Here is a 27,501-nt window from a genome sequence, read left to right as displayed (position 1 = left end):
AATATTTACATCTTCACAAAAATATTATATTACTAAAGACCTTTCCTAATACATGCCACTTTAACCAACTATAGTAAGAACCAAAATGACTACCGAGATGATGATGATAGTGTGTGAGCTTCCGAGTTGATCCAATGAAAGTAATGATTCCAAAAGTCCTACAAAAATAAATCAAACTAATAAGCACAAGAGGGCTTAGTAAGTTCGATAATAGATTCATTTGTTATCAACTACAAATGTTCAATTTGATGTTAACTTTCAATATATCGGCACAAGCCTACTAGGCACAAAGCATGAATAACACCGGCACAAAGCCTACTAGGCACAGAGCCTGAATAACATCGGCACAAAGCCTGCTAGGCACAGAGCCCAAATAACACTGGCACAAAGCCTGCTAGGCACAGAGCCCGAATAACATTATGCTTCTATTTCTTTAAATATAGTTTTTAATGGAATTTAAAGATTATTCACTAATGAAATATTCAATATAACTAAATATAAACATATAACGAATTTACAAGGCTAGATTATAGTAATTGCAAATTACAGGGATTACTCTGAAATCTTCCATTTTTCGCAATCGTCAATCTGTTCGTGATCTAAAACAATAGTTCCATTCAATTAAGTACTTAAAAATATAAATTTAATCCATAATTAATCATCATTTTATGTAAAATTACTATTTTGCCCCTAAGATTTTGACTTTTCACAATTAACTTCTTAATCTCATAAATTGAAATCTAAGCATTTTAATCCTCCATTCAAGGTAACTGAAACTATTAGGGACTTATATCAACCCAAATAAACCGTTAATTCATAAATTTAACATTAATTTTACCATTTTTACAAATCGATCCCTAAATGCAAATTTTACCAAAAATCACTTTACAAAACTTGATTACTTTAAAACAAAGATTCATAATCTAGCATTAAATATCAAGAATCATTCACGAACATCCATGGAATAACCCTCAAACTTTAACAATTTTACAAATTAATCCCCGGGCTAGCTAGATTAAGCTAAAATGAACTCAAAAACATAAAAATCATTAAAAACGAGGCCTGAAAACTCACCATGCAATCTCACTATGTTGGTCAAACCTAGCTTCCTCTTTAATGGCTAATTTTAGGTTTTGAAACAAAGATGAAGAAGATGTCATCTTTCTATTATCTTTTGTTTACTTATTTTTCATTTCATTTACCTATTTACTAAATTAACCTTTTTAATTCATTTAAACTACCATAAAACCTATCCATCATAATCCACTATCTTAATTATGGTATAATTACCTTATAATTCCATTAGCTTTCTTTTCCATAGCCATTTAGCCATTTTTAACTAATAGTATTCAACTTGTACAATTTAGTCCTTTTTTACTTAATTAATCATGCAAACATCAAAATTTCTTATCGAAATTTTGATACTACCTTACTAACATCACATAGACATTAAAATAATATTAAAATACTAATTTACTTATCAGATTTGTGGTCCCAAAACTACTATTTCGATTTCACTGTAAATGAGTTGTTACAAATTTTCTCAAGAATGTTCAAGAAAACTTTGAAGGAAGTATAACCTTTGGTGATGACAAAAAATGCAAGATTCTTGAAAAGGTGTCTTAAATGTTGATGGCATGCCTCAATTATAAAATGTATTTCTTGTAAAAGGCTAAAAGGTAATCCTTATAAGCATTAGTCAACTTTGTGATCAAGGGATGCATGTGAATTTCATGAAGGACAAATTCTTGGTGTTCAACAAGAAAAATGAGACAATTATAGGGGTGCCAAAATATTCAATAATTGCTACAAATTGATTGAACTATTAACATACAACCATAGGAGTTCTCCCAATCTCGAGCTATCCATGAGAGGCTAGGCCATGTCCACTTTAAAGGTATACTATGTTTAGTGAGATATAATGTTGTAAGAGGATCGCCAAAGCTAAAGTGTATGGAAACTACATGAATGGCAAGTAACAACATGAGCCATATCACTCGTTGCAACTGGTACAAACATCTAGACTTTTAGAATCCTTACATATGGATTTGATAGGACTTATGCAAATTCATAGTGTGGATCGAAAGAAGTATGTCATTGTGTGTGCGTGCGTGTGTGGACTTATGCAAATTGAGAGTTTGGGTTGAAAAAAGTATGTCTTTGTGTGTGTGTGCGTGCGTGTGATTACTTGAGGTACACTTGGGTAAGGTTTCTAAAGAAGAAATTTGAGACTTTTGAAGCCTTTAAAAGTTGTGCAAAAAGTTGATGAACAAGAAGAACTATATTCTTGGTAAGGCCCAAGACAAGGATTATCACTTTTGCTAAATAGGTAGTGGTTGTTTGCAAAAGTCAATGTGTGGCATTGTAACACTACGTTAGGACGTCATGATGTTGGCCACTATTTCTATGATTTATTAACGACCAAAGTGATCTCACAATGTTGTGTATATGATGCCATGATGTTGGGCACTATTTCATTGATTCACCCAACTATTTCATTGATTCATTAGCAACCAAGGTGCAACGTCACGACATTGGTCTCGAAATAGTGTCAAGAGCCAAGTTATTTAACATTTTTTTTGTTGCCTATATAAAAGAACTCATTTTTTTATCCATTTACTACTATAATTTGTTCTTACGACTTTTTGTATCTTAAAGGGAAAACTAAAAGCCTTAAAAAAAGCATTTCATACCTCAAGTCTTATTTCCAACCTTATTAATTTTTTTCTTCCACCATTCTTTTTCTAGCACCAAAAGCCAAAAAGACAACGACAAACTTTGATTTCACTTTATATTTAACTTCTAATGTTTGATCTTGATTCCGTTCTTGCTAATGCTTATATAGAGCTCTCAGTACTTAAGTGTAATTTTCTTTCCGTTTTTAGGAGTTGCCTCTTAAAGTGACTTATTAAATGTGCTCGTTGTAGTGTTTTTACTAACCTAGTAACCTTTTTGGTTAATTTCACCCTTTTGAATTTCAATAAAATTTTATTATACCAAAAAAACTCATCATATCATTAATGAAATCATATGTTCGACTCATCATAATTGAGTTTATAAAATATCATAAATTTTTTCGATTTAACTCGTACAGACCATCCTGTTTACGCATGCATTAGAAAGCTAAAAAGCAGCTCTTTGAGTCAGAAGAAAACAATTCAACAGAAAAAGAATCCCATCCAAAAGTCCATTCCAAGTTGGCTCATATTTCTCCCTTTGAGAATAACAACTCTAGCATATTGAAGGTTGATTACCTAAGATTGGTGTTGCTTCGACAATAAACATTGGTTGTGTTGACACCATTTTTTTGGATGGAAAACGGGGTCGACTTGGGTTTTTGAAAATGAAAACAAAAATGAGAGTCGCCACCAATCCTTTTTGATAAGGTGTGATCGGGTCACCTTGAAAAGTGGTTGTTTTTAATAAATGATTTGATTTTATTAAAACAACAAGTTTGGTCTACGAAATTCAGAAAAACGGGTTCGGGAGTCGGTTACGCACGAGGAAGGATTAGCACCCTCGATACGCCCAAAATTGGTACCTAGTTGATTACTTAATGTCTTAGTGTCGAAAAATTGAAAACTTTAATGAAATTTAAAATACGATCCTAAAAAAAACTCGGATGATATGGATTGAAATTCAAGAGGATATTTGGCTATTCGGTTAAATGAGAAAAATCGACACCCAGCACCTTAGGGCACGTTTTCTCGAATTTTCAAACGCAAAACATTGCCTTATTTTAAAATTTTTAAAAGGATATTTAGCCATTTGGTTGAACGAGAAAAATCGACACCCAGCACCTTAGGGCACGTTTTCTCGAATTTCCCAAATGCAAAACATTGCCTTATTTCGAAAATTTTTTAAAAGGATATTTAGCCATTTGGTTGAACGAGACAAATCGACACCCAGCACCTTAGGGCACGTTCTCTCGAATTTCCCAAACGCAATACATTGCCTTATTTGAAAATTTTTAAAAGGATATTTAGCCATTTGGTTGAATGAGAAAAATCAACACCCAGCACCTTAGGGCACGTTTTCTCGAATTTCCCAAACGCAAAACATTGCCTTATTTGAAAATTTTTAAAAGGATATTTAGCCATTTGGTTGAATGAGAACAATCGACACCCAGCACCTTAGGGCACGTTTTCTCGAATTTCCCAAACGCAAAACATTGCCTTATTTGAAAATTTTTGTTTTGATAAATCCGAGTAAAATGTAAGATAGTGATAATAATGATAATGTAAATAACACAAGCAAAATAAGAAAAGATAAATAAATAAGATGGCAAATATATAATGAAAAGAAATCAACAAATAAAAGTAAATAAACAAATATCAAATTAAAGCACCTAAATAAAATAAAAATAATAATGAGCATGTAAATAAATAAATAAATTAACACCAAATGAAACAATAATAGTGAATAACACTATAATATATATATGTATGTGTATTTTAAAAATATTAAATAAAGAATATATATAAGTAAGCATATACATATATATGTATGTAACTATCATAAAATAAAAAGTATATATATATAGATATATGTATGAATCATAAAATATAAAGAACACATATATAAAATACATATTAAAAAAATGAAGAATATGTAAGTGTACATATATATTACAAAAAGTATGTGTGTAAGTATATAAAAAATATATATGCATATATATAAAAAAAACGTATATATATAAGGGAAATTATAATAATGATAATAATAATAATAACAATAATAATAATATTATTATTAAAAGTAATAATGTTAAAAAACAATTGACTAAATAATAAAAGATGCTAAAAAATGATTAAATCGAAATAAGAACGAAGATACAGGGCCAATTTGAAATAATAAATAACAAAAAGGATCCAATTGCGACACGCGCAAAAAGGGAAGGACCGAAACAGTAAATAAACCATAGTTCTAAAATGCAGCACTTCAATGGACTAAAATGAAACAAAAGTAAAACTTCAGGGCTAGATCCAAAATAAAAGAAAACAATGAAATAGGACCAAGCTGTAATGCGCTGAAAAAATAGGGGGACTGCGCACGCAAATATCCCCCTTTTAGAAAACACGCGGATCCTCCCCCAAGGGTCGGGTCACCGCGCGGGTCAAGGCCAAAACGACGTCGTTTTGGCACCTAACCCCTAAGGGCAAAACGGCGCCATTTCTAATACCTTTATAAATCAAAAAAAAAGTTTTAAACTTCATTTTCTGCATTTTCTCTTAAAAAAAACTGATTTTTCTCTCAAAATCCCCTCTCCTCTCTAAAAATCCGGCCAAGGGTCTGGTGAAGCTCCGCTGTTGACGCCGTCGCTCCCGGTGGCCGAAAAATTCAAAAAGGTAAAAATTCACTTTTTTTTTGTATTTTCCGTAAATATAAACTATTTTATATATATATGTATATATATGATTGAAAAAAAAAGAAAGAAAAAAACGAACTTGAAAACAGGAATAAAAAGGAAGAACACCTTGTTTTAAATTTTTGCGATTCTTGTATTGATTTCTCAATATATTTTTTCTTTACATTTGTTCTCCCCCCTTCATTACAAAAAAAAATGGCTTTTTATATAGCCTTTTTCATTACAAAATCCCCCACTTGCTACTGCTTGTTTCTGCTACTTCTCTTGTTTGTTTGCAGGTCTAGCGGCGCAAGTGGATGGGCGGTGATGGACGCGGATGGGACGTCCGGCGGCGGTGGCGACGATGGCAGAGGGCCAAAAGTCAAGGGGCGGCGCCTAGGGTTTCAGTCTCTGAAACCCTAGGCAGATATTTTTCATGAAATTGGGCCTGGGCTATTGGGCTCCGGGTTTGCTGGGTTAGGGCCATTTGGGTTTGATGTAATTAGGCTCGGGTTTAGGCTAGTTGGGTCTGGTTCTGTTTGGATTTGGGTTTGGTTGTGTTTGGGTAGCTGAGGTTGGACCTAGGTAGGTTTATGGTTAATTGGGCTCGGGCAAAATTGGGCTGTACAGCTGCCCCTCTTTTCTCGTTTTTGTGTAACGAAAACAGAGCAACGACTAAGAAAGACCAATTTTGCTCGGTCTCGCCCAGTCTTGACTTTTCTTCACGCTTCTCTTCAAGTAGCTTCACTCCAGTCCATTGTGCCTTGTTGCTTCGATCCCTTCCACTGCAACTTCAAAAAGATAAGACTTGTAGCTTCAATCCACTCTGTTGTAACTTCAGGGGGGAGGTTTGTGGTTTAAATTTACTTCCCTAGTATCTTGGGAAGGTAAAATTCACCGTCTTTGATCTGTTCCACTACTGTTTAGGGATACAGAATCTACAGTCATTGATCTATTCCACTACTGCTTAGGGTGATAGGACTAATGGTTTAAATCTGCTTCTCCATTGTATTGGGAAGATAAGATTCACCATCTTCGATCTGCTCCACTACTGCTTAGGGTGACAAAATCTGCAATCTTCAACCTACTCCACTACTGCTTAGAGTGATAGGACTAATGGCTTAAATCTGCTTCTCCACTATATTGGGAAGATAAGATTCACCATCTTCGATCTACTCTGCTGCCAAATACAGAAAGACAAGATCTGTTATCTTCGATCTCTTTCGCTGCCAAATACAGGAAGACAAGATCTGCTATCTTCGATCTCTTCCGTTGCCAAATATAGGAAGACAAGATCTGCTATCTTCGATCTCCTCCGCTGCCAAATACAGGAAGACAAGATCTGCTATCTTCGATCTCCTCCGCTGCCAAATACAGGAAGATAAGATCTGTAACTTCATTGATCTGTTCTCTGGGGAACATAACCTGTATGTTCTATTTTATGAACCTAATTGTGCCTAGTGATTAGGATGACATGATCAGAACGAATCAAATGCTCCTAACTAGATGTGTATGAATGACATTTGAATGCAAAATGTCATGAAAATGATTCCTCAATGCTTAGGTTATCATCACGTAAAAGCTTATTAAGGCTTTATCACTGATGTGCTACAACACCTTCTTGCTCGGCTGGCATATCCAAAGAAGCACTTAATCTGATTGCCCCCCACTGTGAACGTCAAAGTTCAATCCACTGGGACATAAAATTTGTACCATCAATCTCCCACTGTAACCCAAGGGTAGAAAGATATGACTTTTTTCAATCTTCTCCTATCGCAATTCAAGGATACAGAATGTGAAGTTCTTTGGTCATTTTACCCCATTCCCAAGGTGTCATACTAAATGCTCATGCATAATTACAAAATTTTCTTCTCCGAGAAAACCTTTTCTTATCACTCGGTGATCCTTGCTTGTTTGTTCATTGAAGCTTTGTCACCAACACGACATCTTGTCATTTTGTTCAATCAATGTTTGGACAACAAAATCCGAAAAGATGGTCTTTAACTTAGACTCATCCTTCTTAGATATTTCGCCCTTTAAACTTGGTGTTTTCTAAAAAATAGTCCTGTTTCAGGTTTCTATATTATTTAGAAACTTCTAGAGTAATATGCAAAACTTCCATTATTAGTCCATTAATCATTATTCCAATGCAACATGCTTGCAAAAAGAATAAAACAATGGATGAAATAGAATTTATTTGAGAGCAAGCTCTAAATGAATGAATTATCAAGGGTAGCAAGAATAAAAGAGGAATTGATTGGAACACGTATCTTGAAAAAGAATAAAGTATTCCAAGAACAACAACAAATTCAATATATAAATAGTATGAAGGTTAAGTGCCCCAGATATCACAGCTTGAATTTTTCTGTACAAACTTTCTGAAGACTTTCCTGAGTTTGACATGTGTTTAGGAGATCTACAGGACTCTGTCGATGCCCCAATATGTTGCATTACCCTTTCAGGTATAGCAAGATCACCACATGCCCCTGTCTGATCACTCTATGCCCCATTCTGATCAATATTTGAGCCGCCCTTCGGGTTTTCAACTCAAATCCCCTTTGGCCTAAGGTGCCCTTTGCGGGTTTTCCCCTTAGCCTCTCCATTTTTATTTTTTCATTTTTTATTTTTTTTATTTTTTGACTCAAAGTGCCCTTTGCAGGTTTTCACCTTGGTCCTTCCTTCTCCTTTAAACGAAGTGTTTCTTAACTGGATCTGAGTTTATAGGATTGGCAATCTCACTCAAGATCAGTGCTCCTCTAAAAATGGTCTTCTTTACAACATAGGGACATTCCTGATTTGGCATTCATTTCCCTTTAGAATCCTTTCGTTAAGGAAGCATCTTTTCTAACATCCAGCCCTCTCGTGGAATTCTCTGAGACGAGTCTATTTATTATGGGCTCATATTATTTATTTATGGTACGTCCGACCCTGATGAATAGCTTTTAACCTTTTTCCTAGGGCTAACTGATCATATCGCGATTGGATCCCTCCAACAAGCAATGAGGGGATTTTAATAGGTAAAACTATCTTAACCCTATAAACCAAAAGGAGAGGTGTTGCCCCAGTACAGATGCTCGACAAACAATGAGGGCAAATGATAATTTCTCATGCCAGTCCTTGTTCACCTCTAGGTAATTCGGTGACAAAACGTGGTGTCTGCTTCTGAATTGATTTCAGACCTCAGTTATCGTGCTATCATTTAAGTTCAATGCATTTTCCAATACCATCCTCTCTGAAATTCTATATCGGTATAGGATGACCTTGATCCATGAAGTAGCCTCTCAAAAAAAATGAAGCAATGCCCATTAAAAATCTTCGATAATGGTGATGTCCATGCCCCATTTTGCTTAAAATTTGAGTCATCCTTTTTCGGGTTTTCAACTCAGATCCACCTTTGGTCAAAATGCCCTTTACGGGTTTTCGCATTGACTTCTCCTTTTTCTTTTTCTTTTCTTTTTTTTTCTTTCTTTTTCTCTTATGATTTTTTAATTTTTTGTTTTTTATTATTTTTTATTATTTTTTGATTTTTTGATTTTTCTTTCGAGTCTGAACTCATAGGATTAGGTAAGTCATTGTTATCTCTTTCGAAGGACCTTCTTTGATCTAATTTCCTTCATAGAGCCTTCTGGGGCGAAACTACAACAGAAAACTTTTGATTTTCCTCTTTAATCAGGATAAAATCCCACAAAACTTGAAGAGATGGAAGCTCGACTTCAAATGGGCAAAGCTATGCTGAGTCAACGAGAGAGGCATTTGTCCTGACGAAGAATCGCATCGTTCACTGCAAATTTCTGAAAACATGCTGCTGTGTAGATTTTATTATCAGCGATTAATTCGGGCATATCCTGGTATGATCATACAAAGGCATCTTTGAACTCTAGAGGTAACTCAACAAGGTCTTGCTTCGTCTTTGTGGTCAGGTCAATTCTAGTCTTCACCAAGCTCACAATTTCTAATGATTCCTTGAGAGGTAGGATTTGTTTATCCTCTTATTCTACCATCCTCAACAAGTCCAGAGATAGGCTACAATCTATGTCATCTTCAAAGTCGTGAGATCCCTCTAAACACATGTCTCGCTCAAAAGGAGACTCTAAGTCTGTAGCAGTGTCATTCATGTCGTTGATATTCAAGGACCTATTGTAGGTACAAGAGAATATACAAAGAATGTATGAATTTAAGAATAATTATCTGCACAGTATGATTATGAATGAATGAAAGAATGATTTGGATGAAAGAATAAAAGAATAATCATTCATAAGAAATGAAAGAATATTGGTTCAAAAGATCTTAAAGATGCATTCCATTAAAATAATGACGTTCAGACGTGAGCCTATTTCACAAAAGACTTCTTATTGCCTCTAGGCTAAAAGCAACAAGTGTGTTCTAAATATTACTCTAAGTAAGCTCTAAATACTACAGGGATTTCTTCCACAGTCCTATTGCTTAGAGAACTCCTAGCAAATATCTATCAAGGTCACTTCTTCAAATAACAGATGTGAACATTCCCCAACTTCTTCATGCATTGTAGTCACTCCATTATCAATCATGATTGGGTAGCGGATCCCCTACTACGTTTGTTCCTGACGGGTCGCCAAATTTTACGATCCCCATCTTAATAAATCTCTCAACTAACTTCTTGAACGTAGTACAATTTTCAATCGAGTGCCCCGTAATTCCCGCATGATACTCGCATTGGGCATTTGTGTCGTACCATTTAGGATATGGAGGTTGCATGCGTTTTAGATAAGAGGGAGATACCATATGTGCGTCATATAAGTTCTGGTACAGCTCTCTATATGTCATTGGGATTTGTGTAAATTGGGGTTTTTCTACATTTGGCCTTAGATTGGATTTCTGTTTCAAAGAACCTTGCTGATTAGCGGTTACTGCTCTGGCTTGCCCCACCGTGATTGATTTAGAATGGTCCTTGTTAAACGTGCTCGTATTGTTTATCTCGTGCTCCTTCTTCTTCGATGTCAATTTCTTAAAGTTTTCCCCCGCATCTATTTTACCACTTCTTACTGCATTTTCAATCATTTCCCCAGTCATCACTATATCTGGAAAGCTTTTTGTGGCGCTTCCCAACATATGGGTGATTAACGGGGCCTTTAGAGTATTGATAAAAAGTATTGTGGTTTCTTTTTCCAAAAGAGGCGGCTAGACTTGCGTTGCCACTTCTTGCCATCTCTGGGCGTACTGCCTGAAGCTTTCATTTTGTTTCTTTTCCATTTTTTGTAGGGTGATCTTATCGGGCGTCATGTCTGATATGTGACTGTATTGTCTCATGAAGGCCTGTGTCAAATCTTTCCATGAACTAATTTGAGTACGACTCAACTGGTTGTACCATTTGGTAGCAGCTCCTATCAGACTGTCCTGGAAATAGTGAATTAACAATTGATCATTGTCAATATACCCCGTCATCCTCCGACAGAACATGGTGATATGGGCTTCAGGACAGCTAGTCCCGTTGTATTTCTCGAATTCGGGCATTTTAAACTTATGCGGGAGAACTAAGTCAGGGACCAAACTCAAGTCTTTAGCATCGATCTTGCAACGGTAATCAGCATTTTCCATTGCTCTGAACTTTTCTTCTGACCACCTACACCTATCTTCAAGTTGTTTCGGTAAATCTACTCTTGCCTTTTCTGCTTTCGCACATCATTATCAGGAACGACAGAGTTAGCCGGATTATCTCCTGGGTTAGAACCCGAGCCTATCTAAAAAATTATTAGTGTCAAGGTATCAACCTGGCATTGAGGTCTAGTGTGAACATGCGCTTCTTGTTGACACATATCTGGTTGTGCTTGAGTGCTCGTTGGGGCAAAACCTGGAGGATAAACAGGGTCCTCCTGATCAACTCCCGAATTGATGGCAGGGCCTTTTCCTTTATCAGCCAATAATTGTGTCAATTGGCTCATCATGGCTCTTTGGGATTCCAGCACATCCAATTATTCTTGCATCTTATCTTGCATTTCTTTCTGCATTTGTTCCAATCGTTCTATCCATTGATCCATTGCTTTTGTTTTCTTTCTTGTGCCGTAAGGATGTTCCAGGATAACTGAAATAATTTATTTAATTAGGGTCCTTTAATGGTTGTTAATGCATATAATGTGATGCAATGCATGAAATGTATGCCTAAAGAGACGTTGATTCTGATTCAATTACATTCAGAAAACTTTTCTAGAAAGCAAATTCCTTTACATAAAGCGGATACATGTACGACCTCACCCTCATATTCTAATAAACAACATCGATCTTTTTCTTCATCTGCACATTTGAGGTAATCTCGCCAATAGAGGTCATTGCTAGCTCCTTTTCTTGATATTGGTCGCGATCTATCACCTGCCCATCTTCATAAAGCTCGTCAGCTTTTTTAAGGGTGTTAGAACGTCGAATGCCCTCAAACGATCGCTTTGAATCCACAGGCCCCGGAGCAAGGTCACGAACTCTTCCATCGCCATTATTATGTTTCTCAGAATATATTTGGGAAATCGTATTGTTTTCCACTTTATCAAGGAATTCGTATTCCATGACAAGCTTTCTAATTTAGTAATCGGACTTGAATCAATATCTCTTTCCTAATATGCAAATGCAATGCAATCATAATCAAAACACAACAAGAGGGGTTAGTACAAAATAGAAGCAAACAAGGAAAACAGAAAGTACCTAATCAGGTAACCACTAGGGATTTGGAGTGGCTCTACCTAGGTTAATTTCCTAAGTCCACTATATTAGGGTTGGTTCTAAAGTCAAGGTACCCGAACCAGCAGATTCCTCGATCTTCACCCATTATAGGCTCATACATACCGAGTTCGGTTCAGGGGAATACATTTCCCTATGGCTGCACGGAGATGAAAATCTCACGAAGACATAGGTACGGATGTATCCCGAAAGTGATCCACTATCCTGCACGGAGGTGAAAACCTCACGAAGGACTAGCTTCTCACTCCCACTTAAAAAGATGTGACCAACGGTCATGCAATGCAATGCAATGTAGAAAGATATAAAAATTTAAAATACAAAACATGATGAAAACTATAACTCAAAACAAATGAAATGCAATGAGAGGATCGTATATTTAAATCACATTTTCAACTTTCGACAAAAAAACAAGAAATAATCAACTCGTGGCTTGACTCTCTTATTTAAAGTCCCCAGTGGAGTCGCCAAGCTGTTGACACCATTTTTTTGGATGGAAAATGGGGTCGACTTGGGTTTTTGAAAATGAAAACGAAAACGAAAATGGGAGTTGTCACCAATCCTTTTTGATAAGGTGTGATCGGGTCATCTTGAAAAGTAGTTGTTTTTAATAAATGATTTGATTTTATTAAAACAACAAGTTTGGTCCACGAAATTTAGAAAAACGAGTTCGGGAGTCAGTTACGCACGAGGAAGGATTAGCACACTCGATACGCCCAAAATTGGTACCTAGTTGATTACTTAATGTCTTAGTGTCGAAAAATTGAAAACTTTAATGAAATTTAAAATACGATCCTAAAAAAAAACTCGGATGATATGGATTGAAATTCAAGAGGATATTTGGCTATTCGGTTAAATGAGAAAAATCGACACCCAGCACCTTAGGGCACGTTTTCTCGAATTTCAAACGCAAAACATTGCCTTATTTTAAAATTTTTAAAAGGATATTTAGCCATTTGGTTGAACGAGAAAAATCAACACCCAGCACCTTAGGGCACGTTTTCTCGAATTTCCCAAATGCAAAACATTGCCTTATTTCGAAAATTTTTTAAAAGGATATTTAGCCATTTGGTTGAACGAGAAAAATCGACACCCAGCACCTTAGGGCACGTTCTCTCGAATTTCCCAAATGCAAAACATTGCCTTAATTTAAATTTTTTAAAAGGATATTTAGCCATTTGGTTGAATGAGAAAAATCGACACCTAGCACCTTAGGGCACGTTTTCTCGAATTTCCCAAACGCAATACATTGCCTTATTTGAAAATTTTTAAAAGGATATTTAGCCATTTGGTTGAATGAGAAAAATCAACACCCAGCACCTTAGGGCACGTTTTCTCGAATTTCCCAAACGCAAAACATTGCCTTATTTGAAAATTTTTAAAAGGATATTTAGCCATTTGGTTGAATGAGAAAAATCGACACCCAGCACCTTAGGACACGTTTTCTCGAATTTCCCAAACGCAAAACATTGCCTTATTTGAAAATTTTTGTTTTTGATAAATCCGAGTAAAATGTAAGATAATGATAATAATGATAATGTAAATAACACAAGCAAAATAAGAAAAGATAAATAAATAAGATGGCAAATATATAATGAAATGAAATCAACAAATAAAAGTAAATAAACAAATATAAAATTAAAGCACCTAAATAAAATAAAAATAATAATGAGCATGTAAATAAATAAATAAATTAACACCAAATGAAACAATAATAGTGAATAACATTATAATATATATATGTATGTGTATTTTAAAAATATTAAATAAAGAATATATATAAGTAAGCATATACATATATATGTATGAATCATAAAATATAAAGAACACATATGTAAAATACATATTAAAAAAAATGAAGAATATGTAAGTGTACATATATATTACAAAAAGTATGTGTGTAAGTATATAAAAAAATATATGTATATATATAAAAAAAACGTATATATATAAGGGCAATTATAATAATGATAATAATAATAATAACAATAATAATATTATTATTATTAAAAGTAATAATGTTAAAAAACAATTGACTAAATAATAAAAGATGCTAAAAAAGGATTAAATCGAAATAAGAACGAAGATACAGGGCCAATTCGAAATAATAAATAACAAGAAGGATCCAATTGCGACACGCGCAAAAAGGGAAGGACTAAAACAATAAATAAACCATAGTTCTAAAACGCAGCACTTCAGTGGACTAAAATGAAACAAAAGTAAAACTTCAGGGCTAGATCCAAAATAAAAGAAAACAATGAAATAGGACCAAGCTGTAATGCGCTGAAAAAACAGGGGGACTGCGCGCACAAATATCCCCCTTTTAGAAAACACGCGGATCCTCCCCCAGGGTTGGGTCACCGCGCGGGTCAGGGCCAAAACGACGTCGTTTTGGCACCTGACCCCTAAGGGCAAAACGGCGTCGTTTCCAATACCTTTATAAATTAAAAAAAGTTTTAAACTTCATTTTCTGCCCTTTCTCTTAAAAAAAACTGATTTTTCTCTCAAAATCCCCTCTCTTCTCCAAAAATCCAGCCAAGGGTCCGGTGAAGCTCCGCCGTCGACACCGTCGCTCCCGGTGGCCGAAAAATTCAAAAAGGTAAAAATTCACTTTTTTTGTATTTTCCATAAATATAAACTATTATATATATGTATATATATGATTGAAAAAAAAAAGAAAGAAAAAAACAAACTCGAAAACAAGAATAAAAAGGAAGAACACCTTTTTTTAAATTTTTGCAATTCTTGTATTGATTTCTCAATATATTTTTTCTTTACATTTGTTCCCCCCCCCTTCATTACAAAAAAAAAATGGCTTTTTATATAGCCTTTTTCATTACAAAATCCCCCCACTTGCTACTGCTTGTTTCTGCTACTTCTCTTGTTTGTTTGTAGGTCTGGCAGCGCAAGTGGATGGGCGGTGATGGACGCGGATGGGACGTCCGGCGGCGGTGGCGGCGATGGCAGAGGGCCAAAAGTCAAGGGGCGGCGCCTAGGCAGATATTTTTTATGAAATTGGGCCTGGGCTATTGGGCTCCGGGTTTGCTGGGTTAGGGCCATTTGGGTTTAATGTAATTAGGCTCGGGTTTAGGCTAGTTGGGTCTGGTTCTGTTTGGATTTGGGTTTGGTTGTGTTTGGGTAGCTGAAGTTGGACCTAGGTAGGTTTATGGTTAATTGGGCTCGGGCAAAATTGGGCTGTACAGGTTGGGTTTGAAAACCTTGTCCACCAAGTATTCATAATGGAGTTCATTTCAGTACTAATCCATAATCGCAAATTGAAGTTAAACATGAAATCCTATAACATTAATTAACAAAATATAGATAGTGGATTCGGGACTGTAAATAATTACAAATCCATGTTCACTACATACATAAATAAGCAGGCACTCTTTCCAATTTCAATAAGAAAAATAGGATGTAATATGCTAGTGACAGGCAAAAGCAGAAACTGTAAACAAACATAAGCTAAAAACTACATATAGAGTAATGGGAACTTAGCCGTAGCATCGGATAGGATCATTGCACCCTTTCTCAGCAGATTGTTTAAAACCGAATCGACCTCCTTTGGCAAGGTACTGCTGGTGATATTCCTCTGCTCGATAGAACTTCTTGGCAGGCAGAATCTCCGAAACAATCTTTCGGTTCAAGAGTTTCTGTTGTTTTTCCATGGACTCCCGTGCTGCCATCTCCTGCTCCGGTGTGTAGAAGTATATACCAGATCTATACTGTGTTCCCACATCATTCCCCTGCCAACTGATTAACCATTAATAATTAACCATTAAAAAATCCCAATTCTTTTTTGCTATCATAAGAATTAAGAACCCACCTGGCGGTTGAGGGTAGTAGGATCATGGCGAGCCCAGAATACATCAAGCAAAGTGTCAAAGCTACACTCTTTAGGGTCATACTGAACCCTCACAACTTCATTATGGTTGGTGGACCCCGTACACACGTCTTCATAGCTAGGATTATGCATAAACCCTTGGCTATACCCCACCTCCGTTTTGGTCACCCCTGGAACTCTCTGGAAGGCCAATTCAACACCCCAAAAGCAACCCGCGCCGAACTGTGCAAACTGTTGACCAGGAGCAGGGACGTCGTCGTCTGGACCCTGAGCGATGGAGGAACCCTCCATGGACGGGGCAGGCTTGTTGTTGGCTCCGAAGCCTAGATTTTTGGGGATGTTCATGGGGCGTGTGTAAAGGGAAATGGATCGTCTGGTTTGAGGGAAAGGGAGAAAGGGAGGAGAGAAGGAGTGGGGAAGCTTGGGAGAATGAGAAAAGAAAGGTTTAGCGACCAGAGAAGAAGAGGAAGAAGAAGTGGTAAGCGCAAGGCTTCGAAGCATTTTTAGGGGTATTTGAGAACAACAACAATGGTGATGCTATAATTTCACTATTTTATTTTGGGATTCTCCCTTATTTTCCCATTTTTTGTAAAGTGTATTATTATTTTCTGACATGAGTTATTTTTTAAAATAAAATTAATAAGTCAACTAAAATATAAGACAAGATAATTATTAGGTGTAATTTGGAAGAGTCTAGAACAAGGGAGGAGATTGGGTTTCTGGTAATAAACCAGAACAACGTGTCGCGAGTGCCACCACACTCACACGGCCTGTTTCATTGGGTTTTTCATCTCATAACTACACGCATAATGTCTTGGGCCCTAACAATTGCGCCAACCTTCTTCCACTTCCATCGTACCTAGTTTGCATACACGGCTAATTAATTAATTATGATGTATTTTTATATAAATCTATAATACTTTGTGGAAGAATTTATTTATTTTAAAGAAATATATAATATATAATATATTTTAGTTTTTTTATACAATATTAAAAATAAGAGATAAAAGTAATAGGGTTCTTTGTTAAACAAATGTGACTATATTGATTTTTTTTATGATTTATAATTATCTGAAACAATTAAACATATTAAAAGAGAAGAAGTTAAAAACAAAGAATAATATAGTAGCATGGAAATTTAAGCTAAAATTGTATCAGCATTTCCAATGAAATGGATAAGTCAATCTTCCAAGAGTTTAAATGGATAGATATATATCTCAAAACCCCTTCGGAGGGTGGTTTACTTCGTAGGGAGTGAAGAGAAAGAGCTTGTCTGTGCTATTAAATACGAACAGCTTCCTGTTTTCTATTACATTTGTGGGATTGTTGGGCACACAACACAAAAATGTGTTAAACAAGCCGAAGGTGTGGATCAAGGAGAGAACAAACTCCAGTATAGTAATTGGCTCAGGGGGCAACTGAATGGAAATGGACAGAATCGAGGGAACTGGAGGAATGGAGTGGAAATAATTGAGATTAAGGTGGAAGCTAACACTAAGACAAATGAAGGAAAGAAACGAAGTGGGGATGAGTCAGAACTTATGGGCCTTAAAGAGAAAGAGAAAATTAAAGGTGGGGAGGAGGACTCAGAATCGGGATCAACCATAGAGAAACGCCATGCAAGACTTATGCGTGATGGAGGAGGAAGAAACAAGGGTAAAAGAAAAAGAATAAGGGGCGGAAATAGGGAGAATGTGGATGAAAGTCTAGCTAAAATTGTTTGAAGAACACTTATGGATTGTATCTTACCTGGTAAAGCAGTGGTTGGCGACCAGCCTTGCCAAGATCCATGAAACTCTTATGTTGGAACTGTCATGGGCTCGAAAACCATGTGACAGTTCGAGCCCTTAAGCAACTTCTTGTTGCTAATGACCCAAATGTTATTTTTCTATGTGAAACTAAACTGCATTCTAACAAAATTACTAGGGTGCGGGATTAATGTCACTAAGATAGATGCTTTGGCTGTTAACTCTGTTGGGAAGAGTGGGGGTCTTGCGATGTTATGGAAAGATGGGATCAAAGTTGATATTCAGAATTATTCGCGGCACCATATAGATTCAGTGATTCAGCTGGAGGACCAGAGATCATTTAGATTTATGGGGTTCTATGGGCATGCGGACCTAAACCAGAGAAATGACTCGTGGAATATGCTTAAAAGAGTGGGGGTATGGTTAATGAAATTTGGATTGTTGGTGGGGATTTCAATGCCATTGTTAATAGAGCTGAAAAGGAGGGTCAGTGTAGGAAGTCTAAAGCTTTAATGGATGATTTTTGCAACGTCATTGAGGAGCTTTCCTCGGTTGATATTAAAATGATCAAGGGTTGGTATACTTGGGTGAATAATCGTGAAGGGTCAACTATGGTCAAGGGTTGGTATACTAGGTTAATATAAACATGTCATTGCAATTCTAAATGGGCTTTCTCCTAAATACGAGGCAGTTGTAACTATCATCACATCAAGTCAGGTCTTGTATGGTGTTCGGGCAATTACAACCATGCTTCTTGATGCTGAAACAAATTTACAAGCTACAATAGTTGATATGTCCAGTTCAGCCAATATGGTTACAAATCGTCTAGTTGAATCCACTGATAGTTCTCGGCAACTATCGTATCATCCCAAGTCAATACCTGCACGAGGTCGTAGACGTGGCCGTTCATTTAGCTCGCGTATTCCATGTCAATTTATGTGGGAAGACTGGTCATCTTGTGGATCGTTGCTATCATCGGTTTGATACAAGCTATAAAAGTCAAACATATAGGCCTCCTCCATAAGCCAACATGTGTATGTTTGGCAATGGGGTTCCAATTTCTCCTTGGCTGCTACATTCTAGCTCACCTATGTCTATTTTTTCTCCTGTATTGAACTCTCAAGGCAGTTGGGTTTTCCCTCTTCCAACACCTCAGAATTTGACATATCCATTTCATTCATCAACACAATCTATGAATGTTCCTACAGCACCCTCCAACTCTCAAGCTTATGTAGCAACTTCTAACACTGTAGGAGACAATGCGTAGTATTTAGATTCTGGTGTTACTCATCATCTTACTCATTTTGCTACCTCAATGAGTGAAAGCACTTCATATAGTGGCTCAAGTATGGTCTATGTAGGTACTAGTGCTGCCCTACACATTATTCGCACTAGTCAATCATCCTTACTCACTTGCTCTCTCACACTATACATGTAATCTCTCTTATTTGTACCTAACATCACTAAAAACTTGATGTCTGTGTTCAAATTTACAAAGGACAATCAGGCTCTGTTTGAGTTCTTTCCAAACAGGTTTCAAGTTCATGACTTTAGAACGAGAGAAGTGCTGCTACAAGGTTTAGTTTACAATCGCCTTTTACAAGTTGAATCTGCTTAATACCTCAAAGCCTTTGATGATTGATAAATTAGCTCAGTGTTTTACTATTGATCATATTGTACCTTTGAATGTATGACACTCTAGACTAGGCCACCCTTGTTTGGCTAAATTAAAGAAAGCCTTGCATCATTGTAATATGTCATTTTCTGATAATAAAACTATTGCTAGTGTGTCTTGTCATTAGGGAAAAGAGCATAAACAACCATTTTCTACTATTTTCTCTGCATATACTTCTCCACTTCAAATGGCGGCTACTAATATTTGGGTACCTGCCCCAGTTCACTCGAATGGTTTTGCTTACTATGTTACCTTCACAGATGCTTATACACAATACACTTAGGTTTACTTCTTAAATAAAAATTAAGATGTGGTTGCAGTGTTTCCTCAGTTCCTTCAACAAGTTGAGAGATGCTTTGGTAATAAACTCAAGGCTATTCAAACTATTGGGGGAGGAGAGTTTCAAGAATTGAGGTGGTTTTGTTACTCAAAAGGGGATAGTTCATAGAATCACATGTCCTTGTACGTCTAAGCAGAATGGTTTGGTTGAGAGAAAGCACAGATAGATCGTTGAAACATGCCTCTCCATGCTTGCCTATGCATGACTGCCCTTGTACTACTAGCATGAAGCATTCAACAGTGTAGTGTTCTTGATAAATCAGTTACCTTCTCAACCTCTAGGTAATGTCTCTCCCTATGAAAAACTATTTCAAGTAAAACCCACCTACTTGTTTCTTAGAGTTTTTGGCTGCTTATGCTTTCCTAACCTCAGACCATACAACACCAACAAATTACAGTTTAGATCCATTCATTGTATTTTTTTAGGATATTCCTCTTAACATAAATGCTATAAGTGTAGAGATTCTTCAGGAAGAATTTATATATTAAGACATGTCACTTTTCATGAAAATGAGTTTCTATTTTGAACTAGTTCAAACTGTCCAAAATTATCTATTACCAGCTCACCATGTCCTGCAACTAGCTCAAAGTTGATAATTTTTCCACGTCACTCACAACCATAAACAACTTACCAACAGTCTCCAAATCTAGCTCAACAACAACCCCTATCAGCTGAGTTACCCAATCCAATGTCTACATTACCATTACTTACTTCCAACCCTATTGAGCCTACTGTTTCTTTTGAGTCAAGTCAACCTCGTCTAATTGAAACTTCTGATCCGAGTCAGTTCTCTCATGATATAGTCAATACTCATCCTATGATAACTCGTAGAAAAGTAGGTACATTCAAGCCCAAAATATATCATTCCAAGGTAACTCAATTGTTTGACTCTACACCTGTTGATGTTCATGAGTCAATGATGCACCCTTTTTGGTGAGATGTTGTCCAAAATGAGTTGGGAGCCCTTATCAAGAACAATACTTGGACTCTTTGTGCTGTCCCCCTTCTAGAAGGTCAATTGGCTGCAAGTGTCTTTTCAAGGTCAAGAAGAAACCTGATAGGAGAGTAGAAAGATATAAAGCAAGGTTTGTTACTAAGGGTTTTTCTCAACATGTTGGATCAAACTTTTGTGATACATTTATTCTAGTAGTTCGTGCTACAACTGTTGGGGTTGTTCTTTCTATTCCTGTTATGAATGGATGGACTCTGGGATAAGTAGATGTCAATAATGCTTTTCTTAATAGTACATTGACTAAAGAAATCTATATAGATCAACCACTAGGGTTTGAAACTACAGATTTCACTAGAAATCAGGTTGTGTGCAAGTTAAATAAAGCTCTATATGGCCACAGACTAGCACCTCGAGCATGGTTTCATACGTTGAGAGAGCATCTGGTTGGACAACTTGGTTTTCGTGCTTCTAAAGTTGACTCTTCATTGTTTATTCGATCAAATGGTGAATCTTATTTATTTTTAATGGCCTATGTGGATGATATTATCATTACAGGAAGCTCCTCTAAAAAGATTAATGAAGTTTTTCATCAACTACATGGTAGATTTTCTCTCAAAGACATGGGAAATCTCTACTTATTCCTTGGTATTGAAATTCATCATCTGCAACATGGGATATATCTCATTCAGAAGAAATATGTTCTGGAGTTACTTCATAAGACATGTATGGATGAAGCATCACCTACACCAACACCGATGGTAGAAACACCCAAACTAACTGCAACATATGGCAATCCATTTCCTGATGGTAATTTGTATCGCAACATCATTGAAACTTTGCAGTATGTCTGCATTACACGACCAAACATAGCCTTTTGTATTAACAAACTGATTCAATACATGAATGGTCTACACAATACTCATTGACAGGCACTGAAACATGTGTTACAATACCTTAACACAACTTTAGATAATGGCTTATACTTTAATAAAGGTTGATTTGAATCAGTTTGTTATTTTGATGCTGACTGAGCATCCAATATTGAAAATAGACGATCCACCACAGGTTACTGCATTTACCTTAGCCCCAATCCAGTTGCATGGTGTTCCAAAAAGAAGGCTATTATTTTTAGATCTTCCTCAGAAGTAGAGTATCAAAGTCTTGCAAATTGTGTTTCTGAATTACTATGGGTGAAGCAATTGTTGACTGAATTCGATTTTCATCTACAACATACTCCAATAGTATGGTGTGACAACACCTCCACAGTATCAATGGCAGCCAACCTAACTCATCATGTTAAGTTTAAACACATGGAGATTGATCATTACTTTTGTAATAACGCATTTTTTAGTGGTGTCAAAATAGTGGCTGCGAGACCACAATTTTGACGTGTCAGTCTGTAAATATTAATTATTTAATAATTACGAGGTCATTAGTGTCGTATGAAATTTTGGTTAAGAAATTTTATCGTTTAAATAGTTAATTGAGTAAAAAAGACTAAATCGTAAAAGCTGTAAATGTTGGCTTTTACTATTTAAAGGATTTAAATAGGTATAGAATAAAAGAGTGGTGGATTAATATGATAATTAAACCATTATTGGTTGTAGTGGATGATTTTGGGCTTGTAAATGATAAAATTTGAGAGTAAATAATGAAGGGTAAATTAGTAAAATAATAAATAAGTGATTTATATTAAAACAAGTTAGAAAAACATGGTCATCTTCTTTCTTTTGCTATTTTACAAATCGAAACCCTATAGGAAACTAGAAGACCATTCGGCCAAAGTAGATTCCTAAATAGGTAAGTGAAATTTCACCCGTTTTTAGTAATTTTTATGTTTTTGAGCTCGTATTAGCTTAATCTAGCTAACCTGGGGACTAATTTGTAAAATTTCTAAATTTTATTGATTGTGTCATTGATGAGTTTAGTATATTCTTGAATTTTTATGGTAGATTATTAAGCTTGTTTGTTAGATAAGACTATTTGTAAAGTAGTTTTTGATGATTTTAATATTTAAGGACTTAATTATTAAAGTGATAAAATTACAAGGACTTGATATGAAATAATTGAAATTATGGACTATAGTGAGGCCCTTGAATATTCCACTAAGCTTGTATTTGAATAAAAATGGTTAAATTGCATGTTTTGGGCTTAGGGACTAAATTGCATAAAAGTAAAATGTTGTGGGTAGTTTTGTAAAAATGTCAAAAAGGACTTAATTGCATAAAATGTGTTGATTGGCTGTTGGAATTAGTTAATTTAATGAAATTATTATTTTAGATAAAGAGTGAGTTGAAAATCGCGGAAAAGAGAAAATTACGGAATAGTCTTTGTCCCTTGTTGTGTTGCAGTTTAGTCAGGTAAGTTCAATCGGTTTAATTCCAATATATTGTAAATGCATATTAGATTAAATTCAATTGTTGAATGCTGGTTAATAAAAATGTCTTCTTGTAAATGAGAACTAATGGAATGAAACGATAACATTGTTTTCAATTATAAACCCTGAGCCGGATAAACGTAGGATATAGTACGATTGGCATGTAATAGATTATTTTGCGCGCAATACGAGATTTTTATGAGATATGAAAATGATTTCTATATATCCTCTATTCATTGAATATACTGAGGTCCTACATTTGTTGCGGACTATTGTGTTATATTATAGTGTTTTCTAGTATGTTACAGGGGCGAATGTTAGCCTATGGGCTGACACTTAGTGTCGAGGTGTGTTATCAATTGACCAGGCTTGTATGAGTGCCTAGTGTGTTTTGGATGGTTAATCATGTATTCATATCTATTTATCATTCATCGGACGTCGATCATTGACCATTGAATGTTATTGAAATATGGAAAAATTGATTGTATTATTGTTTAAGCATTACTCACCTGTTATGAACTGTGATTGACAGGAACTCTGTTAATAACCTTGTGACAGGAACTCTATTCATTAATCTTTTTATTTAAATTATTATGTTTAATTCGGTAAGCTTTATCATTTAAATAGCGAACTTTCTAAGCTTTATGAAAGCTTACTCATGTTATTTGTTTTAATTCATGTAGATACGTTTTGTGGAAATAGGGAGATCGAATCAACTCAAAGAATCATACTATCCGAGGACCTCTTTGGTAGATTTGGTCATGATTGTATTGGTTCATAAGTATTTTGTAATGTGTATGTGTTGTGCTTTTAATATTGTGGAATGAGTAACTAATATGGTATACATGTTAAGTTCCAAGTTTAAGCATGTCTGGTCAAGTATGAAGGTAAGTTTGATATGAATTAAACAAGGCATGTTAAAATTGAATGCATGTTATTTTGAATGAGTTGAGGCTTATGTAATGTAATTCTAGGTAGGTGAAATGTTAAGTATTTGAAATGTCGTATCATTGATGGCATATTGGTTAGGCCTTAGGTTAATTGTTTGGCATGCTTTTGGTGTCATTGAAATGCATTTTGAAGTATTATAATCATGTGTTGAGAATTGGTTTAGGTACTCAAGCATTTGGGCATGAAATGATCACATTTTAGGTCATTTTTTAGGCACACACAGTCTTGTGTCACACACAGGCAACCCACATGGGCGTGTGCCCCGAGCGTGTTAGGTTCAGGGTTCACATGGGTCGATACATGGCCTGCAACACGACCGTGTGACCCAAGTCAAAGATTTACACGGGCCGTGACACGGGCGTGTGAGGTAGTCACACGAGAATATGAGATAGCCACATAATCTATGTGTCATGCCTAAATTTCGCCCGGCCCTTAATAAATAAAAGTCCAGTTTTTTTACAAGTCCAAAACCAGATAAGGTGGCCCAAAATACATGGCCCAAACTGAAATAAAACAGGCCCAAATACAATGGCCCGAAAAATATTAGAAACCCTACGGTTTCTAGGTCATCTGCGCCGCAACCAAGCTCGTTTGCTCCGTAGCCGAATCTTCACCTGCAAACACAAGAAAGGAAAGAAAATCAAATCGAATCAAGATCAAATCAAGCAAATTTCTTGTTTCTATTGTTGTATTTTCATTCGGCTATATAAAGCCATAGACAATACTGTAAACAGAGGTGATTTCGAAAACAAAAAAAGACTTGTACTTTTACAATACAGAGAATAAATCGATCAAAAAAAGGTTGAAACTTGATTTTTTTTGTGTTATATTTATAATTTTATTTTTTTTGTTGTATATTTCTATTTTACATACGAATAAACAGATAATAGGAGAGAAGGAAACTACCTTTTTTGCTTCTGAAACGCCGTAAAGTATTCCGAGGATCGTCTCCGATGACAGACGACTAGAAACCGAAAAGTTTCTAGGGTTTTTCTAGTGTTTTTTTCTTGATTTTGAAAGATTTAAACCCGGGTTTGGGCATACGGGAGTCGAGAAGGCTAAAAAGGGAAAAAAAATTCGACCACCACAGACGGTGGTGCCGGCGGCGGAGATCGGCGGACCGCGCGGTGGCTGACGAAGGGCCAATGACTGACCGATGGCCGGAAAATCAAGAGGTTGAGAGTGTTTTTTTGAGAGTTTGGTTTTTTTTAATAGAAATGGGTTTTGAAATGAAATTTTGTATTAGTTTTGGCTTAAATAACAAATTGGAAACGGCGCCATTTTGAGGGGAGGATCCGCGCGTCGACCCGACCCGGACCCAAGATCCGCGTGTTTTTATGCGGAGGGGCAAATTGCATTTTTAGCCCCTCTGCCTTTTTATATATTTCCAATTAAGTACTCTTATTTTTTAAATTTAGCCTTTAATTTATTTTAAATTCCAATTAGATCCATTTGAACGGCGCCGTTTTAGAGGAGAAGGGAAAATTTCCCTTCCAGCCCCTCTATATAATTCGCACATTCAAATTAGTCCTTTTACTTTTATTTATTTACGAATTTACCCTAGATTTTTTAAATTGCAATTCAATTTAGTTTTTTTTATGTTTTTTTATTTATTTTATTAATTACTAGTGTAATTATTATTTTTATTCTCATTTTTTTCCTTTTATATGTACACATATATATTTTACGAATATTTCTTTTTTTATGAATATTTTCATATTTATATATATAAATTTACGTTTTTTCAAATGATTAAGTACTCACTTTTCTTTATATACGTATGTATAATTATATTTTTCCTTTATTTTCATAAGTATATTATGTATTGTGTTTATATTTAAATGCTATAACCCAAAATTTTATTTGAAAATTATATGTATATTTTTAATCTTCATAATTTCCATGTGTACGTCTTTTGATCTTTATTTATTTGTTTGTTTTCCCATTCATTGTATAATTGTGTTTACATTTAATATTTTGCATGTCATGGATTATTTTTTTTATTTCGTTTATTCATTTGCTTATATTATTTTTATGTCATTGATGTATTTATTATTGTTGTTATTATTATTGCATTTGTACGTATAAATAACGTTACATCATTCTTTTACTCAAATTTAAAGATAGAAAATTTTAAAAAAAAATTGAGATAATGTTCGTATTTAGGAATTTCAAGGAAATTGAGCCCTAACGTATTGGGTTCCGATTTTCTTTGTTAAATCTAACAATCGAGCATTTCTCTTCAATCAAAAAAATAAAAGCTCATTATTGGGAATTCAACACGTTGTGTCCTAACGTATTGGATGTGACGCATTGATTTCTCGAAATGAAGATTTTTTTTTAAAAAACAATAAAGGAAATATTCCGACTTTGGGATTTTAAAGGAATTGTGCCCTAACGTATTGGGCCGCGATTTCTTAAATCTTGGACGAATGGATATTCTTTTAATTATTTTCATTATACGAGTATTCTGGCCTAATTCATTTTGGAGGAAATTAGAATGTTGTGCCCTAACGCATTGGGTGTGGCATTTTTGCTTTTCTGAATTGAAAAGGGTCTTAATACGTAATGGTTTAAGTTTTTAAAGATTATATTTTTAAAATTTTCGACTTTAAGACACTAATTAATTAATTAGGTACCAATTTTGGGCGTACGAGGGTGCTAACCCTTCCTCGTACGTAACCGAATCCCGAACCCGTTTGTTTTTCTAAAATTTGTAGACCAAAATCGTTTTTTAGGTGACCCAATCACACCTTAATAAAAGATTGGTGGCGACTCCCAATTTTCATTTTTTAAAGTCGACAACCTAAAAAAAATTAAAACTTTCAAAAAAATGGTTTCGACAGCTTGGCGACTCGACTGGGGAATTTTTAAAAAAAATAAGAGAGTCGAGCCACAAAGTTGATTAATTTTTGTCTTATGGTCGAGAAAATATTTTTTTTAAAAAAAAAAACTCATGACATCTTTTTGCATTCTAAATTTCATGAGTTGAACGTTTGACCCTTTTAAGTGGGAGTGAGAAGCTATGTCTTCGTGAGGTTTTCACCTCCGTATAGGATAGTGGATCGCTTTCGGGATACATCGATACCTATGCCTTCGTGAGATTTTTATCTCCGTATAGTCATAGGGAAAATGTGTCCCCCTGAACCGAACTTGATCTATATGAGCCTATAATGGGTGAGGATCAAGGAATCTGCTGGTTTGGGTACCTTTACTTTAGAGCCAAACCGCATATAATGAGCCTTAGAAGCTTGCCTTAGGTAGAACTACACTAAACCCTAATAGATGTTTTACTCTTCCTTGATTATATGCTTGTATTGGATACTGACTCTTGTGCTTTATTTTGTTTGCATGACATGACATTTCATTTCATCATAAAAGGCGTCAGTTCAGATTCGGTTGCTAGATAGAAAGCTTAACATGGAAAAAGGGTTTCTTGATAAAGTGGAGGACAATGCGGCTGTCCGAACTTGGTCTGAAACAACGCAGCAAGAAAAGGGTGATAGCCTGGCCGATGGGTATGTATCGAAATTATGGGATTTTACTCACATTAGTGTGGCTCAAAATA

General features: G+C 35.5%; 1 protein-coding gene across 1 annotated transcript; it reads right to left on the bottom strand.

Annotated features, from left to right (window-relative positions):
- Nucleotides 1-15,353: 15,353 nt before the first annotated feature.
- LOC107949682 (peptide methionine sulfoxide reductase A1) lies at nt 15,354-16,589 on the bottom strand. Its single transcript, XM_016884412.2, has 2 exons — nt 15,873-16,589; nt 15,354-15,792 (listed from the first exon to the last, which is right to left on the bottom strand). The coding sequence occupies exons 1-2, from the start codon at nt 16,389-16,391 to the stop codon at nt 15,541-15,543; spliced, it is 771 nt and encodes a 256-aa protein (XP_016739901.1). The 5' UTR covers nt 16,392-16,589; the 3' UTR covers nt 15,354-15,540.
- Between the last annotated feature and the right edge of the window lie 10,912 nt (nt 16,590-27,501).

The sequence above is a fragment of the Gossypium hirsutum genome, chromosome D03 (genome assembly GCF_007990345.1).
Source record: "Gossypium hirsutum isolate 1008001.06 chromosome D03, Gossypium_hirsutum_v2.1, whole genome shotgun sequence".
NCBI lineage: Eukaryota > Viridiplantae > Streptophyta > Magnoliopsida > Malvales > Malvaceae > Gossypium > Gossypium hirsutum.
Note: the sequence above shows the minus strand (reverse complement) of the source record. Positions and strands in the feature narration are given on the sequence as shown.

Coding starts and splice junctions, on each gene's coding strand:
- LOC107949682 (XM_016884412.2), bottom strand. CDS start 16,391: ATGCTTCGAAGCCTTGCGCTTACCACTTCTTCTTCCTCTTCTTCTCTG. Junction 15,793..15,872: donor CTACTACCCTCAACCGCCAG/GTGGGTTCTTAA, acceptor ATCAGTTGGCAG/GGGAATGATGTGGGAACACA.